The sequence below is a fragment of the Brachyhypopomus gauderio genome, chromosome 9 (assembly GCF_052324685.1).
Source record: "Brachyhypopomus gauderio isolate BG-103 chromosome 9, BGAUD_0.2, whole genome shotgun sequence".
Classification (NCBI taxonomy): domain Eukaryota; kingdom Metazoa; phylum Chordata; class Actinopteri; order Gymnotiformes; family Hypopomidae; genus Brachyhypopomus; species Brachyhypopomus gauderio.
The window spans coordinates 6,176,793-6,196,695 of record NC_135219.1 but is presented as its reverse complement, the minus strand read 5'-3'; the positions used below and the strand labels follow the sequence as shown (position 1 = coordinate 6,196,695).

Here is a 19,903-nt window from a genome sequence, read left to right as displayed (position 1 = left end):
GACGACCCTTTTCTTCCTCACACTTAACAGTCATTTAAGTGGCTCCCAGTAGAACCAAACGCTCATTCAATGGAAGTCCGTTCTAACTCAATTACAGGGAGAACAACGCCATCTAGTGGGCACACTCCAGTACTTATACACTGGGGGAAAACGCTTTATATGGCTTCTTTTAAATATTAACAGTTCAGCTCAAAGTGCTTTACAGTATAAGATAAATAGATCAAGAAATAAAACCACATATAAAAATGAAATGGGGATATAATAATTAATCAAGAAAAAATACAAGCATTTAATAAAAAATAATTAAAAGAAACACTACTGAAAAAGTCATTTAAAAACTTGCCTCTTGCCACAATATTTAAACGAGTGAACAATCAGTTCTTGAAGTTGATGTGTTAGAAACAGAAAACAATTGTAATGATCTGGGTGAGTTTGTCAGATGGTGAAGGCCAGTAATGATCTGGGTGAGTTTGTCAGATGGTGAAGGCCAGATGGGGTCCGAGCATCTCCAGAACAACCTAACTTGTGGGGTGTGGCTGGTCAGGTTTTCTTTTACATCATGTGGATGACGTGGACCTGTGCGGTGTCACTCGGAGATGGTTCCGGGATGCCCTGTGGGAAGAAGAGCCAGCAGACAGCACAAAGGTCTGGACGTTCCTCCCTGGTCGTGACGTTCACGTGGATGGGACTTTGACATGTACCACTTACATTAACATTGTTGCACACCAAGGTCATCTCATCACGGCAACAATATTCCCTAATGCCAGTGGCCTCTTATAGCAGGTTAACGCGCCCTAATTTGTGACCGCAGAAACGATTCAGGAATGGAGTGAGGAACATGACAGAGTTCAAGGTGTTAACTTGATCATCAAACATTAACAAGTCTCACCTTGACTGACTTACATTTATAGTACTAGGTATGTATTTACATTTCGTACATCAGACGAGGTATTCGGTGCAACATTCTCTTAAAATACCCACTACAATACCCAGTCAGTGGGACAAATCAACAAACACATTCCAGTTCAAAAGACAGACACATTTTCTGACTTTTTATTGCAGTTTGAAAACATATACACAAATAACAAAAAAATATATATATGGGGAAGGCTCAGTTATCTTGGATTTGTAACTTGATTTTATCTGGAGGTGGAGAATGCAGTTATTACTCAACACTACTTCATATGAGTGATTTCTTATCTGTGTTTTTATATCCACAAATCCTGTAGGCTAGAATCACACTGGTTCTAGTTGAAGGCCGAGGCTCTTTGTAGTGGAAGAAGAAAAAAAAATGGTATAACTTCTTCAACATAATGTGTCTCAGCCTTCAGAGAAGCATCTCTGAACAGATGAAGCACACAAATATCGACCAGCAGCTTGCATAAGTCTCAGAGTGATACAGATTTGAAAACTCTAAAAGATCAGGGTCAAGTCCAAACCAAGCTTCCCACTCAGAACCAGCTCCTCCCACCGCCCCCGTTGGTCCTTACCACCAGAGTGACTCAGATCAGCTAACGGTTCAGTTCTGTCCATAACAACACTGGCAATTATTCCTGAGTTCTGGCTTTCTTGGGTGTCGTCACTTCCCCAGATTTCGCTGCAACCTCTCTCTTCCTCTTCCTCAAGCCCTTCATCTTTCTCGTCTGCAGCTTGTCCAGATTCTGTTTCTGCATATGTAAGCGTCCATACTTTGTGCCAAAGGCATCATGGGATATGTTCTTCTTCTTCTTAGCCTGTGAGGGAGTTAAAAGAATGCACAGTCATTCATTAACACAGTCAACGTCTATCATTTTGTCTCCAGTTACCCGGTAGCGCTGATAATCCCTCACGCTGTCACATTACACCCTGGACCCAGTGCCTTGACATTTCCAAGCAGTTAGTGTGTGTGTGTGTGTGTGTGTGTGTGTGTGTGTGTGTGTGTGTGTGCACAAGCATGTGTGTGAGTGGGAAGAAGAGACATTTAGATCAATCTACAAACATATCAATGTGTGTTTTGCCAACTGTGTGTTTAAAGTCTGAATCAGTTGCAGAATAAGTGGTAAGACGTTAGATCAGTGGTGTTTAATGAACGTATACAGAGAGAGAAACTTCACCTACATCAAAACAGTAATTCCCCCATTATATACATAAAAATCTGACTGTGCCCTGACCTACACCCAGCACCGCCCAGACTGTCTGGGTTTCCTGTTGCTTTTACTTGACCTTTGTGTGTGTGTGTGTGTGTGTGTGTGCACGCACGCACATTAAGAGTATGCCAGCATGTGTGCATGTGCGAGTAAGGGTGTGTGTGTGCAGGTGTGCGTGTAAGCATGTGCATGCCTGTGTGTAAAGGTGTGCTGGGTCACTACCTTCAGGCCTTTGGGCTGTCTGTGTGCCGTCTTGTACAGGTCATCTGAGGCCAGGTGAGTTCTCCTCAAGACGAAGTCGTAGGCTGGTCCGATCTCCTCCAGCTCCACGCGAGGAGTACGGCATCCCGACTTCTTCAGATTAACCCTGGACACAAAGGGAAACAGCCACATGAGAGAGCGATGCTCCTACGACCAACAGCACCACCCAAAGGCGCCCTGTCTGCACACGCCAAACGCCGACCCCACTCCACCCACACTACACTACAGCAGACTGCAGTTTCATACAGTTAATGAACAGAAATGGTTAACGTACGTTTTTACAGCATCAGCTCTTACAGCATATAAATCTTTCATCATTTAACAAACGACACCACATAATTGCGTTATGTGCTATTGTCATCCGTCACACTTGTGGGACGGTGAGAGAGAACATAATCTGGCTTCCTAAAAAGTCACTTCTGTCTCCGGGCAAAGTCGCACCCTGTGCTCCGGTGGAGACGCCTCTTAACATTGGGACTGATTTGGTTGGCACGCAGGGCCCAGCTCAGTTGCTGTGTGTGTACCGGCTGTGACACAAGAGTCATTTCAACAGCTAATGTGGTCAAAAACACCACAAACAACTCACCAATCCAGGTCGGGTCAAATGGAACTCTAGAATTTTTAAGCCTAGTTCTAGAATCTAGAAATGTCAGAGGAGCCGGAGCAACTGCAGGACTTCACACACCTGTAGCTGCGCAGGTAGATCTTCCCGTCCTGGGCAGTGAAATGAAGAACATGCTCAAGACCTGCCAGACGCACGGCAGACACCGCCGGTCCTCTGAAAAAATCTGGCCACGAGAGAGAGAGAGAGAGAATGAGAACGAGAGAGAGAGATAGAGAACAAGAGAGAGAGAGAGAGAAAGAGAGAGAGCTCTAATAGTGTAATTTAACCCCACTTTTTGAGCCCGTAAACGCTCACATTTCTATCAGACCCATAAGGCTTTATGAGAGAACACTTGAACAACCATCCCCTGAGTGTAATGAGTTCAGACTGCTGGTATAGGGTGTCTGTGAGAGAGGCTTTGGTGTGTTAGCCTGCACCTGTGGGTTTAGAGTATTTGAGAGTGACTCTGGGTCTCACCTGTCAGGACACTACGAAGACGTGTGTATTCCATATCTGTGTTGAAGAGATCGCCAGCAAACACCAACATCGGCTTGATCCCCTCAGCACACTTATTGTTCTGTGTAAAACAACAGTTTTCTCAGCGTGCAGCTGTTTGTAACGGACAGCGTGCAACACGCACAACGTACAGTGTTGTCCAGCAACACTCTCCACTGCCGTTATTTCTGTATATCCTGCGCACACTAGACGCTGCCCTCACCTTGATGTCCTTGAGTGATGTAAACTTCTCAATGCCCAGCTCAAACATATCCAGCACGTGGAAATCAAACATACGACCTGAAACATACAACAGTTGATAATATCAACACACACCAACACTTCCTCCGTGCAGTATGGACTACTATGCTCACACAAAGCTTTTCTTGTAGAGGAGACTTGAGACGCCAACGTTTGGTGGTGCAGAACAGAACACTGCCACTAGAGGGAGCAAAGACACTTACCAAATATGAGGTTGTTGGGTCTTTTCTTGTTGTGGGACCCAAATAAAAATAGGGAGCAGTCCGATTTCTTTGAGAAAAATTCCTGAAAAACAGATGGAACAAACGCAGACAGCTCAACGCAAACGTCCAGCTCTCCAGGCACCGTGCGAGACCAAAATAAGATCCGGCAAACTCACCAGTGATGTGGCATCTTCAAATGGCCTCATAATGTTCTTCCTGGAGGACATTTTAATCCCAAAGTCATTAAACATCAACATTCATTCATAAAAATAATACACGATTATTAGAAAGTGAACCTTCCAATTTCACTATTATATTATGAGTAGACTTACTTCTTATACAACACTGCATTTGGTTTCTTCAATGCATACTGGAGAGAGAACATTTTAAAAAAGGCATGAGAACTTAGGAAGAAGAAGAAAAAGGTGCAGAACACCTCACTCTTCTCCAGGAGACACACTCATTCTAGAGACCTTACAGCTGAATGCAGCTACTACATCTCTGAGCTACAACACACTGCACGAGGCAGTTGCTGTCTGAACCAGGTGCGTGTCATTTTAACTTTAACTTTCCAGGGGCACAGAAGCAGTGTAAACATCTCACTGCTGTATACAATAAGCAAAAACACACACGGGTCAGGTTGTGATCCAACACACACTGTACTGAGTAAACACATGACAGTCAGGAGTCAGTGGGACTCTTACTATGTCCTTGAGGGCCTGGGTCACCAGTTCGCTCGTGTTGCCTCCTTTAATGATCATCGCATTCTTGCAGTTTTCGACCAGTTTCGACTCCCTGTTCTGCAAAAAGCGTTTGGACCGCTTCGTCTTCGGCTTCCTAACAAAATATCACGTTTATGACTAGAGCTTATGGGCAAGTTAAGAATGCAGTTTGGGTTGTTCTGTTGTTGAGATGTAGATGTGATTATTGGTGTACTTCTGATACTAACGACACTTACGTTAACTAGAATTAGTATATTACATCGAGATAACTATTAGCTACTAAGCACGTTAGCTAGCAAAATACATCCGAAGTGAGGTTTGTATTGTTAGTTGTTATGGACAAGTTGTTTAATCTGGTCTGAAATGAAAAACCTAAACTCGCAGCTTGAAGATAGCAAGCTTGCTAGTTAGCTACACGTGTCTAAGGTGTCCCGGTTTGGTAGTAACAATTCCATATTTAAGTACATTACACTGTACATTTTGCAATTAAGCCCGACATACATACTAAGTAATCACGTAAAGACAAAATACTAAAACATTTACTTACACTACACCATCTAACTGGGTCATTTTAGCCGCTTCACGCTCGCACTCGCTCTACGCCGACACACGTGAATCCGCTACTGGGGCGACGCTAGTTCAATATGGCCGCACCTTTCAAAATAAAAGCCACGCCACTTGTATTTATTGAGTGTTCTGTCGAGTTGCATATACAAACATGCTGATCAAAACACATTTCCAAAGCTTAGTAGGGATAACTCACTTTGTATTTGACAAACTACATAACTGACAGCAGCCTAATGTAGTCCAAGCAAGCATGATGAACAAATTGAACAAATTAAATCCTATACTAATGGGAATACATTTTGCTTCCATTGATATCGGGTCAGAATTGCCAACATGAGTGATTCCTGACTGTGTGGAGAACTCACACCTCAAAAGGAAGCACTGGGACCACAAAACTCAAGGAAAGGAACCAGACATATGGAATTGAAACATTTAAAATATTTATTACATAAAAAGGTTCACAACGGACAATGTTAAGATTCCTGTTTGGGATCAACGTGCACACGAATGTTCCATGAGATTAAGCGGTCCACACTGCCTCAAATACCACCGTGTTCAGAGAAGATGGACCCAGTGTAACTGCATTTCACAGTCCATCAAACCACATCATGACAGACTTCAACACTGCTGTTCAAAAACACTACTTAAAACTGAAAAGTGCAGACACCACAATTTCACACACAGAAAATCAAAAGGGTCTCCTTACTGTTTTAAATCACACCATTAAAGCACCTCAAATTAAACTGAAACCAGAAGGGGTGTACAGGCAATAGTGTGGCAGTCAGTACACAAGTTAAATTAACTTTCCCCTCCATAAAGAAAATTAAGACACAGCAGCAAATTAAAACCCACAAACCAAACGTACGTAGTGTTTTAAGAGTGCGCAGGAATGAAGAGCCATCTGTCAGTACAACCTTCGAAAGCCCTTTCAGAGCAAGAGACTCATGCTAGTCACACCGGTAAGGAGGGTATCCATCTTACACCAGTGCAGGCATGCACGTTCACGACCCCAAACCCCCTTCAAAAGGGAAAAATAAAATAGTAAACAAAAATATATATGTATATTTACTTTTGGGCCATGTTAACACATACAGGTTCAAGTGTAAGACAATTACATACATAAATGATCCAATTTAATATCATAAAAACATACAATCTATGGCACCATTTCTGAGGTTTGTGTTTAGAAGTCAAACTCTAAACTTGCCTGTAAATCAGAGGCAAGCTTACAACAAACCTTGATTTCATACGGCATCCATATATGGGAGCCAAACACCACACCACAGACACACGCAGCTGATCCTGGTGAAAGTAGCTCTACAAGTGTGGATTCGTTTTATCCTCTGGTTCCTCCCAAAATGGCCCATCAGATCAAAATTTGGCTAGTTTTTAAAAAGTAAAAAAAAAAAAAAAAAAAAAAAAAAAGAAAAGGTGTCTGTGACCTGTGTGTGACCTGGCACAGGTTCCCAGAGGTAAATGCGTGGTGACTGGGTCAGAAACACTTCCTGAAGACAATCTGTGGTCCAAATTCCTCGTACTCATCGCGGCTGATCCAGGCAGAGGAGAAGGAGGGGAGGCTGGAGAGCACAGCCCCGCCCCTCCACACAGAGACGTCCCGCTGCGGAGGACTCAGGACCCGCACGCCCCCAGGTCCATCTGCGGGGGACAGGCGGCTGAGCTCCAGTTCCAGGCGTTCAGACAGGCCAGTCAGGAGAGTGTTGCCTCCTTTAACAGACCGGACAATACATCAACATACACCTGCTGGTTACACAGGAGCAGTACTGGCCTGCTAACCGCTGGGTTCAGGAGAGACAGGACACCGCAGCAACTACAGAGACATTTCACAATAATTGGTACACGGAAAACTGCACACATACCTGAGAGAATTACATTTTCCAGGAAGCTCTTCCTCAAGTCGATGTCTGACTGCAGAATGGATTTGAAAATGCTCTCGTGCATCCCATAATGATCACGGCCACTCAGCTCTGGTTTGAACAGGATCTCAGATGCTCTTAAATAGAAACAAATATGTAGATGGACAGAGAAACAAATATGTAGATGGACAGAGAAACAAATATGTAGATGGACAGAGAAAGACTGATGAAGTGGCCAGTCACAGGAGAGCAAGCACTCTGCTCTACTGATGATCTACACTGCCTAAACACATCAGTCTTCAGTATTCAAGTGACGGTGAAAACAGGTCAGGAAATACTTTGCAGACAAAAATGTTAATGGGCAAGAATGAAGCTGTAATGTAGCCCAACCACCTTCTGAAGACAAGTTCAGGAAGTGTGTTGCAAAACTGCCTCATCTGGTTCAGCTGTATCAAGCCATGTTTAATCGGAACAGGTTAATTCTGCTTTCCCCAGCAGAGGGCGCAGTTAACCAAGCTTTCCATTCAGGAAAAACAGTTACCTGAACCTCTCCGTTGTCAGGGATACCACTTGTCCATCAGGCAACGTGTAATGCATCTCTGTTCCGGCCCCGCCCACTCCAAGTTCTGCCTCATAATCCAGAGCGACGAAGCAGCATCTCTCCTTAATCTCTCGGACAATCTCCAGCTCAGCGGATGTCCGCATACACACTCCCTGCTCCAGCAGCAACTAGCACAAACACACACAGTAGCCTCTAGGGACCGTAATGCAAGTCATGTGCATTTATTCTTGAACAACATTCAACAAAAAGCACCATCACAGTAACATGGGCAGTCCGTCCTGCCCGAGGGCAGCTGTGTGCGGTTCGTACCCGTTTGAGCTGCAGGGTGACGTCTGCTCCAGCCAGAGGGAGGCGCTGTATGGCGTGGGGCAGGGAGTAGCCCTCGAACACGGGGACAGTATGACTTACACCATCCCCAGAGTCAAAGACCACACCTAGAGAGCCAGAGTCATTAAAGCCCACATTTAGTGTAATTAAATTCTGATCCCCTTTAAAGAGAAACTGCTTTGTTTAGCATTTTAAAGCAAAGTCATAAACCTACATCCAAAATTGAATCTAACCAGTATAACCAAGGAGGGGGTGAACACGAGCGACGTGCGTGCACGTGTACGCCAACCTGTGGTGCGCCCAGCTGCATACAGCGCCAGCACTGGCTGCAGGGCCACGTATGTGAGGGGAACGTTAAAGGTCTCAAACATCAGCTGCACCGTGCGCTGCCGGTTCTCCAGCGGGACCATGGCCCCTTCAGTAAGCAGCACCGGGTGATCTTCAGGGTCAGCACGCAGCTGCTGGAAGGCATGTTGCCAGATCTGCAGGCAAAACACACACAAGTTTAATATATGCAATGGTGCTTCAACATTTTCTGTCCAGTAATGAATTCAACTGCACCTTCCATCTATAAAAGGGAGCAAACACAGATTCAGCTTTGGTCTGGGAGTGCAGGGGTATTTATTCTGCATATTGTACATGCAAGAGCTTCACCAAAGCCTTTCAGTCCCTGACTCTACAGCTCCACGTGGTCCCAGTTCACACACAACCCACCAGCTCCACGTGAACCAAACACTCTCTCACACACACACACACACACACACACACACACACACAACCCACCAGCTCCATGTGGTCCCAGTTGCTGATGACTCCATTTCTCATGGGGTACTGCAGGGTCAGGACGCCCCTCATGTGCTGTGCCTCGTGCCCCACATACACGTCTCGGTCCGCACTGCCGCTCATCACCTCCTAAACACAGTCAACAACATGGACTAACCATACAGCACACCAAACCCCAACACAGCCAATCAGGATAACCATACAGCACACCAAACCCCAACACAGCCAATCAGGATAACCATACAGCAAACCAAGCCCCAACACAGCCCGTCAGGACCATTACCTCATATTTTGGCATGCCGATGGCGGTAGGGAAAACTGTAGTGGGAAGATCCTGATCGGCAAAGCCAGCTTTCACCAGCCCAGAACCAGTGTCCAGTACCACAGGGGTCAGGAAATCATTCATCTACAAGCATTAATATCACAATCGATGACAACTTATCCAAAAAGGGCAAAGCACAAAAAGTTATTCAGTTATTTTCCACATTTCATTAATCTTTCGTATCTGGTTAAACCAGGTGTTCTCAGCCCTGGAACGTGGTGTCTGTTGGACCAGGGGAAGAGTGATTGTGATTCAGCACAAGAGGAGAACTGCCCTCCAGAACTGGGGATGTAGGATTCACACAAAAGGAAAACTGCAAAACAAATCAGACGAGATCCACACCTCTCTCGCGCAGATCTGAAGTTGGGGCTGAAGCTCAGGGGACCTGTGGATGGTTCTCGTCAAGACGCAACTATCTGGAGTCATGGCCTCACTCTCCTCACCACGGCGCGCGGAGAGTCCAGCCTCCACCTCCAAGGTCAGTCTCTCACATGCTTCAGACTCCACACTTGAGATCAGACCCCTGCACGGCAGATGCTCCATCTCAGAGATCCCCCTCTCTGTGGCACCATCTGTCTGTTCTCCATCTACACAGTCAGGTTCTGCTGTAGGTTTCTCCAGCAGGGACCCAACGCTGTGCTCAGAGAGATGCAGGTCCACACAGCGAGGGTTGTTATTGTTGTTATTGTGTCCCAGGTCAGCTGGGGGTGACTGCAGTCTGCTCCATGGAGGAGTTTTGCGCTCCTTTGGTTTTGGGAACACAGAGGGCACCGTTGGGGCTCCTGGACAACCAGGATCATGACTACCGGATTCCTGCACATCTCCCTCCGAAACGGAGTTCGCCTGATCACACAGTACCGGTCTCAATCTAGGAAGGCGAGGCCGGGGTCCTGTGCCCCCAGGGTCAAACGCTCTCTCGTGACCAGCCTCGAGCGCCATCAGCCCCTCCTCCAGCTGGGTGTCTGACGTACCGGTCCTCTTGCTGGAGCCTTGGCTTGCGAGATCCTCCATGGCATCAGCCTGAGCCAGCTCGGCCGTGTCCAAGGTTTCTGTAGGGCCTATAGGCACATCATCCAACTCCAGCCGGTCCAGGAGCGTCTCCGGCTCTCCGTTGACGCGAGTGTCTGATAAATCTGACAGATGCGATTCCCTGATGGAATCAGACATTTCTCTCCAGGGAAGATCAAGCGTGTCACATTCAGACTTGGCTGCTGTGGGAGCTACATGGTCCGATTCAGATGAGAGAGAAGAGTACACCAGATCTGGGCATGTAACCACATTGACATTTAAGGTGGTATTGGTGGATTCTGCGTTAACGATCGGCACCAATGCAGTGCCAAGTTTGGAGTAGAAAGCTTCATCTGTGACTGCATTTGCAGGCTGGTGATTGGTCAGTTCTTCTGAGGTCACACACTGCTCTTTCTTGTTCCTGGACCGCATGTGCTTGGTGTCTTGTGGCCATCGCCTGCAGCTCATCAACAGAGCTTCATCACCAACTTCATCCTCCTCTTCCTCCCCGATGTTGATGAGCGCGGAGGCTCTCTCCATGATGGAACACTTGATGACCTTCCAACCACTGCTCTGCCGCTTACTCCGCCTACCCTTGCTCTCCTCCTCCATCTCCTCCACCTCCCTCTCCCTGCTCAGACTCCGCTCCATCTCCTCCACCTCCCTCTTCTCGTACTCCAGCTCTTCCAGGAACCTCCGCCTGTCCTCCGTGCAGCTCTGCGCAGAGCTCTCGGCTGCCATCTCCTCAGCTTCACAGTGAAGCAGAGCGTGGAGCTTCAGGTTCTCCTCCAAGATCTGTTGGTCCAGTGCCTGCAGGTTCTTTAGTTCCCGTTGAAGCTCACGTCTATCTGGACTTTTTGAGGAGGGGGCAGGTGAAGCAGCACTACCATCTCCAAGTTCATCTGGACAACCCTGAGATAAGATGTCCTCATGGTTACTGGAGAGTTGGAGGTGAGAATTGAGGTCATCCTCTAAACCAAGAACACCTGCTTCAGCCAAATCACTGGATGACATCTGGAAAAGAAACAGCAGAACATCCTAAGAACATATGCAGCAGCCAGACAGCCCCACACACCTATAGAAACTTACAGTCCACACCTTAACCTAGTCAACATCATTTCATTTACACTTCAATCAATACATCATACTGACAAACAATACAAGGAGAAAAAAAAAAAAACTATAAACTGTAAAAAGTGGAAAGTACAAAAGTCACTCCGTTGCAACTGTGAACCACAACACTGAACAGAAGCCACATCTACCACACAGCTCCACTATGTAGAACACTATGTGGCTCCTGTGGTCTGGACAGTAATGTACCCGAGTGAGCTGGATATGGCGGCTCCATGCAGACCACTTCCTGTCAAGAGGCTCCGCATTCAGCAGGACGTCCAGAGCCTCTTCCTGAGCAAGAGCGTTCTCCTCCTCCTGGAAAAGATCCCACCATTACAATATGATCAAGAACCCACTTTAAGACTTCAAAGGACCATGAGGAGTTCCCTTAAGATGACCGTATGATAAAGGACCAAATTCAACTGTTGCTTTGTTAAATGTCCAAAATCCAAACCACATCACATGACACCATCATCAGTTCACGAGTGTTGGGGACGTGTCCCCCACTCTGATGACCTCTGCTGATCATCTCAAGTTCAGCTACTGCAAACGTGCATCTCACCTGCAGGATCCCAGCTGTACGGTCCAGAATCTCCTCCACAGCTTGGAGCTCCGCCTCTTCCTGAAGTTCCCAGTCGCAGAGAGACACATCAGAGTGCAGCAACCTAAACACACACACACACACCTCATGTTTAAAGCATAGATTAAACCACACCCACCAAAATCTATAATCCATGAGCCCTTCAATCGTGCTGGCTGGCTCACACACACACCTGATGGAAGAGTCGTGTTTGACGTCATGCAGGTCGTACGTGTCCCACTGGAGAGTGGACGTGTTCTCTGCTGTCGTGTCCGCTCTACCTGCACCGTCCGTTATGGTGCTGGACAGAACCTTCCGAATGGGGCTTAGCTCCGCCTCCTGCAGGCTGTGGCAGCGGGGTAAGGCGCCGGGCGGCTGTGGGGCACCGTGGTGGCCGTAGTCACAGGCCTGCGCGTCCGTCTGCGTGGGTTGGTCGCGGGACCCTTCCGATGGTACCGCGCTCTGCAGCACCCTCTGATGTCGGGGGGAGATGGTGACCGTGTAGGAGTTCTCCAGGTTGTCCACCGGAAGGCTCAGCCACGGGTTCTTGGGCAGCGTGGCAGAGCGCTTTACCTGGATCTCCAGGTTGAGGGAGTCCGCCGTGATTCTGGGGACGATGTGAATGCTGGGCGGGTCCGGGTCTGGCTCCTCCACACGCTGCTCTTGATTGGACGAACTCTGAACGGCCGGAACGTTCACATTATCGATGTGTGATTGTAAGGCCCCTGGCTCAGATATCCCACCTTTATTCAGCAACACTCCATCAAGGCCCTCCCTCCCACTTCCGGTCTCAAGGTGACCTGTGCCGTCAAAGCCCGAATCAAAGGAGCCGAGAGACGATAGTTTTCCAAAGTCTGCCGCTGCTATTCCCGTTGGGAATACGGGTGTATCTTTCAGAACTTCCTGTTTAGGCAACCCAACTGAGTTCTGGCAGGGTGACCGACACATGCTGAACCCAGAGTCTCTCGGGAAGCTTCGTTCTCCTTCAGCCCCTCTCTCCACACACCCACTTCCCCCAGGACCGAGGTTAGAGGTCGTAGTCATGGCTTCATGGTTTCCTCTTAGGTGATCATACTGCCACTGGAGGGCAAGCTGGAGGTCGCGAAGGGTCGCAGAACCAGGAGAGGTCATCAACTTCCTCAAGGTCATACACCTGCGGAGGTCAAAACAGGAATTCATTTTTTTAGAACACACAAGATAAACGCACGATGGCGACCCGCACTACTGAACCTGTGGGCCAGCTGCGTGGCTGCGTCCTGCGGCTCGCCCACGGCTCTAGCCAGCTGCACCAGCTGCATCAGCTCCTCCACCCGAGGGCAGGGGTGGAGCCGAAGGAAGGACTCCAGGGTAGATCTCCAATCAGGAGAGGCCCCGCCCTGCCCGCCCAGGAGAGGCGGGTCATCACAGCTTCTGCACTTGCTCCACAGGAGGTCCTGCAAGAAGCCCTCACACACAGCCAGACTGTACCAGCACTGAAGCTGACACACACACACACACACACACACACACACACACACACACACACACACACACACACACACACACACTTCCAGTATAAAACCAGTGTTCCTCTGTCCCACTACACACCACACAGAGACCGGGCCCGGGTGAGACAGAACCAGGGAGCGTTTACCTTCGCATAGCAGTGACGGTAGTGGCACGCAGCCCAGAGTTTCCTGTGCAGAAGCTCCATGGCGGTGTGGAACCTGCCCGTCTCCTGCTCCAGCTCACTGAGCCACGCCTCTTGGACCCGCCCATCACCAACAGGAAGTAGCTCCGCCAACGTCTGGATCACGCGTTCTGCTCGACGCACCAGGGCCTATTAAATACATTCAGATGCTAGTGTACAAAAAAAGTAAATGTGAAAAACAAAATATTGTGTTGCCTGTGTCTCATCAAAGGGGGGGGGGGGGGGGGTGCACTTGTGTGGGCACTAGCAGAGCACGTGTGCATGTGAGGGGGCATTATCAGAGCATGTGTGGACATTAGCATAGTCCGTATGTGTGTGTGGGGGCGTTAGCATGGTGTGTGCATGTGTGGAGAACAACATGGCATGTGTTTCACTGGGCATTAGCATAGCTTGTGTGTGTGCTAACAGCATTCATGTGCATACGTGTATTATCATACTGTATGCACACACACACACACATCTGTGTATTACCATAGCACGTGGATAAACTGCCCCCTCAAACTGCAGCCACAGCGTTTCTGCACTGCTGCAGTTGTGAGGCGCCTCGAATCTGATCTCAGATCTGTACGTCTGCAGTGTCCCCTGCAACTCAGAGCCCATCTGAGCCATAATCTGATGGGGGGGGGGAGAGAAATGTAATGAGTACACAACTAGTTTCAATGAGTCCAGTAGTCAATGAGGGGGAGTTTAGGACCTGATGTGCTTCTCTTTGAAGACTGAGGACCTGCAGCTGGAGGCGGGCTTTGGAGAACGCCTGTTGCCACAGCAACTCCACTTTCTCTACAGCTGCTGTTATTCTGGAGGAGAGAGGACGTCAAGTCGGATTAATCACAGGAAACCCGTCACCTGCTCCGCGTATACACTCGGCACAGCAGTGAGCAGACAGCCGCGTCAGCAGCAGCTCGGACACTCCAAATATGCGGAGCTGCTCAACGTGAGGGACGCTCGCCACCACGCGGGCAGGAGGTGTGTACCTGTCGTAGTTACGAAGCATCTCCAGCGTGGTGTGTGAGAAGAGGTGCGTCCCAACCATGGCCTGATAGCACGGGTCACTTTCAGGGCAATGGAATTTCTCCAAAATTTGTTCACAACGTGTTAATAAGTCATCCAGACCGAGGTCTCTAAACACACACACACACACACACACACACACACACACACACACACACACACACACACACACATGTCTTATGAAACAATCATTTAAAACATATACAAACGTGGTTCAAGAGAAAGGCGGAGCCGATTCAGAATACAACCAATGACAGACCTAGGCTGTACAGGGCCTGCTGGGTGTTACCTGCGCAGCTGCCGGAGGCGGGTCTGGTGGGCGGAGCAGAACAGGGAGAGAGGCTCCGCCTCTACAGGGACTGGCAGCTGGGAGAGATCCTGCAGAGCGTTGATGTACGCAGGCAACCTCTGCACCACTGTGACAAAGGCCCGAGCAAAGCAGTCCATCTCCTACACACGTGAAAGAGTCTTTGAATACAGATCAAGTTCAGGCCTTTCTCCAATCTAAACTAAATATGACCAAATGTGACTAAATGACCAACACATCTCAAAGCCACAGCCTCAGAAAAGTGCAAACCTCACAACTACAGACATAACCGGGGGGGGGGGGGGGTAGAGAGAGAGGGAGGGGGAGGTATAGAGCACGAGAAGGCTTTCATTTGCTAATGAGATGGATGACTGGCTTGTGGAAGGGTTAAAGCTTCTCCAGGGAAACACACAATAGCAGCAGTGAGGAGTGAGGAGGCCTGTGGGATGAGGGCTACCAGCACATGATGCAGAACCATGACTGCCTAATCTGCATCACTCTCACACACACACACACACACACACACACACACACACACACACACACACACACACACACACACACACACACACACACACACACACACACACACACACACACACACACACGCTAAAACCAACAAGTGAAGCTTCTCCGCGTTTAGTGTTTGTGCAAGGATGTTCACATCCAGACTCCCTGTCCGTTGAACAGAAGCTGGGGACACTGAAAACCTCAGGTAGTTTTACACCTCTGAACTCTGCTAATCTAATGACGTGATTCAACGACACAAGCACCACTGGTTGTGTTGGTTTATAACAAACAAACTGACCACCACAAGCTTGGGGGCTACAAGCAGGACACATGCCCCTACCCCACCAGCTCGGTCATGCTTGGTACACAAGACGTGTACACAGATAGCCACCCCCCCACGCATGCGCACGAACAACTCTGTTGTAAATTAAATTAGTCAATTCTTTGAGTTGAGTGCACATGCAAGTGTGTGTGTGTGTGTGTGTGTGTGTGTGTGTGTGTGTGTGTGTGTGTTAGGAGATGTGATTTACAGGCTGCAGATAGCATCCTCTGCTTTGATCAACAGATCCATATAAAAAGATAAATCCACTCTTACACCTGTGCAGTACCCTAGCCCAACCACAACACCAATCTAGCAACAAGTCTTCGCTGTGAGGTTATGGGATACTGACCTTAATGAAGGCGACCCAGCTCTTGTGACAGTAGACGAGATATCCACCCAGACTAGTAGTCAGCTGGCTACGGTCGATGTAGTTTGAGAGTTCAAACACATCTTTGATGAAAATGCACTGTTTTAATAATAATAAAAAAAAATCATTTCAGATTTTTGACCTGAATATACTGCTTTTTATTGGGAACTATAAACAATAAAGCATAAAAACATCCATGGTTTTAAGTGTTCACACCTAGAAAGGGAGGAGCAATACCAATCAAAAATGACTGTTAACAAGTCAACAAGAGGCACACCTTTAAAGGGGTGGAGCTAGGTGACCTGGAGGCACCCGACAGCAGGAGTTTGTGCAGTAGTTTGTGCAGGTGCTTGGACACGCCCCTCTTCCTGGGCAGGACCACATACAGCGAGTGCACAACCCGTCCTCGCCGCTGAAACACAATTCAACCTCACAATTGACCTTCAATCAACCAATCAGTGATTGAGCTCATTCATATAGCAAACATGAAGTCACAAAAAGGGCTTTTCACACACATCGCACTGCACATTAAGGTTTGATAAGTTGTTGTACTAAAGCCTGCAGTGCTGTGGTCACCCAGCAGGGGGCAGACTAGGTGGGAAGAGTGAACGCAGGAGAGGAGCATCCAGGGAGATCTGATATTAGATTAGCGCAAGCACATGACTTCCAAAGACGTGTGACTACTGCTGCAGACAACTCCAGATCCATATACAGAAATACCCTGAAGATCAACGGTTTTGAGAGGGAGGGAGGACCACAACAGTAAAGTTCCTGTACCTTCAGGAACAGGGTAAAAAAAGCACAAATCCTCCATTACAATCCACTACACACGATTGAGAAGTTCCACTCATTCTTGTTCACCTCACTTGAACGTTACAGTAGAGCTGCTGTGTGTCAGCATGCCACTAAAAGTAATTTCAGCTAAAACATTCCATCGTGGACCACAACTTGGACAGCGTCAGGGAACGCAGAGTCTTGAAGCTGGCAGCGCCCGTGTGGAATGACACGGAGGAACCGTTGGTGCTGAGCCCGGCTGGGAGCAGACAGTACCTCCAGGAGCAGGAGAGTTTCTGCCACACGCCGACCCACGTCCACAGAAGCCTCCCTGAGATCAGCAACAACAGACAGCAAACACTCCTCCCTGGATTTGCTTGAAACAGAAGGGGGAAAGCCTTTGAAGAAGATACAAGTAAAACTGCTACAAACTAGTGGATTGTGGCAGAACATGGTATAGATTTCATTCAAACCGTATCAAACATACTTGTACAGGCGCAGGAAGTAAAGGATGAAGTCGGACACCTCTTCCTCAGTGAGCTCCCGCACCAGTTTGGACTGGGTTTCCACCGGGAAGACCACAAGTGGACAGCCGTGCTGGTCGAAGGCACCTGTTGGCACAAAACAAACGGCAAAAACAAACGGCGGTGTGGTACAAAAACACGGCGCCGGTAAAACGTTATATTCAAACGTTATATTAACGTTTACCGGGAAATATCACGGCTCCCGAGTCCAGCACGTGATCCGGGGGCAGCGGCGGGGCTGGGGGAGACCACTGAACTGCTGAAATAACATTTTTTGTTTCAACTTGGCAAAATGGAAACATTGCTGAGCGACACACTCCTCGTTCACTCTCCTCTCTCTCTGCCCGAGTCTCGTTTCATTTGGATAGAGCGGCATGTTCAACAGTAGTACATTATAAATTATCATTAAATGAGCCCATTCGGGAAAAAAGTTAATTGCGATACTCTAGACGCAAATTTTAACAGGCACACGGGGGAACTCGACATCAAATATGCTGCAAACTAATTATTTGTAGTCTTATCTGGAATAAGAAGTTTAGAGCGGCTTGCAAAACAGTCGCTGAATACACTTGTTTCTGCTCGTACCTGTCGAGTCGCCCATTTCCGTGGAAGTGTTCACCTTTTCTCGTCTAAAACACCGCGAATGCGTCCGGTTCGGATAACTTGTCGCTTTCAAACGGGTGCTCAACGAACATGTACTTGCGTGTGATTGTGGAGGCCGCTGCGGGACGGCCGAGAGATGCGACGCCCTCCACTCTCCGCCATGTTGCGCTTATACTGTGGCTCACGCGCAGACGAGCGGTGGTCGCGGCCAGCCGGAACGTGAACCAATTTATAACTCCCCAAACTGATGGGCGGGGAGACCAAGTGTGTCACACCAACTTACACGCCCCAGAGTTGCTATGTCGATTCACTTTTGGAAAATAAAGTTATTGTTCCTGTATTTTAGTCTATCTCGTGCTTTTGTGAACTACAGGTTATATCCAGGTCAGTTGAGAGTGGGATTAAATCACATTAACCAATTTAATCCCGAATTTTTCCCAGACATGAAAATATCCAGATCTTGGGTATTTAGTAACCTTCACAAAATATCAACCATTATTTTTTTAAGTTTCATGGATAAGTAGGAGTAAAAGTACATTTTATGGCTGGTCATAACTGTGACCGGTGGGATAATGTTTCGAATATTGATTTACTGCATTCAAAACTCTTATATATCTTATTCCAATTATTAACATGGATGGATGATGGAGGGGTGTGGTGAGGTAGAGTGATGGATGGTGGAGGGGTGTGGTGAGGTAGAGTGATGGATGATGGAGGGGTGTGGTGAGGTAGAGTGATGGATGATGGAGGGGTGTGGTGAGATAGAGTGATGGATGGTGGAGGGGTGTGGTGAGGTAGAGTGATGGATGGTGGAGGGGGTGTGGTGAGGTAGAGTGATGGAAGATGGAGGGGTGTGGTGAGGTAGAGTGATGGATGGTGGAGGGGGTGTGGTGAGGTAGAGTGATGGAAGATGGAGGGGTGTGGTGAGGTAGAGTGATGGATGGTGGAGGGGTGTGGTGAGGTAGAGTGATGGATGGTGGAGGGGTGTGGTGAGAGAGTGATGGATGGTGGAGGGGTGTGGTGAGGTAGAGTGATGGATGATGGAGGGGTGTGGTGAGAGAGTGATGGATGGTGGAGGGGGTGTGGTGAGGTAGAGTGATGGATGGTGGAGGGGTGTGGTGAGGTAGAGTGATGGATGGTGGAGGGGTGTGGTGAGGTAGAGTGATGGATGGTGGAGGGGTGTGGTGAGGTAGAGTGATGGATGGTGGAGGGGTGTGGTGAGGTAGAGTGATGGATGGTGGAGGGGTGTGGTGAGGTAGAGTGATGGATGGTGGAGGGGTGTGGTGAGGTAGAGTGATGGATGGTGGAGGGGGTGTGGTGAGGTAGAGTGATGGATGGTGGAGGGGGTGTGGTGAGGTAGAGTGATGGAAGATGGAGGGGTGTGGTGAGGTAGAGTGATGGATGGTGGAGGGGTGTGGTGAGGTAGAGTGATGGATGATGGAGGGGTGTGGTGAGGTAGAGTGATGGATGGTGGAGGGGTGTGGTGAGGTAGAGTGATGGATGGTGGAGGGGTGTGGTGATACTCCATATCTCCATCACAGTCATTAAGGACAACATCTTCCTCATTTTGACTACATGTTGCATGACATTTCCGTGAAGTCACATAAATCCAACAAATTCAGAATTTGGCTCAAAGTGACACTAAAACAAAGAACATAGTATGATGTTAGGTAGAGCAAAACGATATGTGTATGTGATTATATGTATACATTGTGTTATCCTATCGGTCACTATTGTTGCCATCAACATGTTTTCTCATTCTGTGATCTCACTGAAGAAAGTTGAATAATTGTAAATGCATATATCAATAATAGACACCTGAAAGATGATGTGTACCAAAAGTGGTTGTCATTTTTATGTTAACACAATTTACTAAACATTATGTTTTGGAGTTTTGATGTAACCATCCTCTGCTCCTGGTGCAGTCAGGAAGTAAACAGCACTGGTCTTTTGAAAATGTACACAATATTTTTGACACTGCACATAT

At 47.9% G+C, this 19,903-nt stretch overlaps 2 protein-coding genes across 3 annotated transcripts; both read right to left on the bottom strand.

The window, feature by feature from the left end:
- Positions 1-1,037: 1,037 nt before the first annotated feature.
- On the bottom strand, positions 1,038-5,321 carry rpf2 (ribosome production factor 2 homolog). The gene is made up of 10 exons (XM_077016673.1): positions 5,220-5,321; positions 4,655-4,787; positions 4,283-4,320; positions 4,127-4,166; positions 3,951-4,032; positions 3,710-3,786; positions 3,469-3,568; positions 3,073-3,175; positions 2,349-2,493; positions 1,038-1,733 (listed from the first exon to the last, which is right to left on the bottom strand). Exons 1-10 carry the CDS (start codon positions 5,240-5,242, stop codon positions 1,548-1,550), a joined length of 927 nt encoding a protein of 308 aa, XP_076872788.1. The 5' UTR covers positions 5,243-5,321; the 3' UTR covers positions 1,038-1,547.
- A 339-nt stretch (positions 5,322-5,660) lies between these two features.
- LOC143522807 (uncharacterized) lies at positions 5,661-18,111 on the bottom strand. 2 transcript variants are annotated; one of them, XM_077016671.1, is made up of 23 exons: positions 17,899-18,111; positions 17,498-17,572; positions 17,277-17,400; positions 17,066-17,165; positions 16,293-16,427; positions 15,998-16,114; positions 14,799-14,959; positions 14,473-14,619; positions 14,193-14,295; positions 13,970-14,110; positions 13,442-13,627; positions 13,039-13,286; positions 12,002-12,961; positions 11,791-11,893; positions 11,436-11,543; positions 9,450-11,129; positions 9,069-9,191; positions 8,786-8,914; positions 8,292-8,484; positions 7,985-8,109; positions 7,655-7,842; positions 7,117-7,250; positions 5,661-6,964 (listed from the first exon to the last, which is right to left on the bottom strand). In XM_077016671.1, the coding sequence occupies exons 1-23, from the start codon at positions 17,912-17,914 to the stop codon at positions 6,732-6,734; spliced, it is 5,529 nt and encodes a 1,842-aa protein (XP_076872786.1). In that variant the 5' UTR covers positions 17,915-18,111; the 3' UTR covers positions 5,661-6,731. The 2 variants fall into 2 exon arrangements, with proteins under 2 accessions (XP_076872786.1, XP_076872787.1); XM_077016672.1 differs by having other exon boundaries at positions 17,498-17,569.
- Between the last annotated feature and the right edge of the window lie 1,792 nt (positions 18,112-19,903).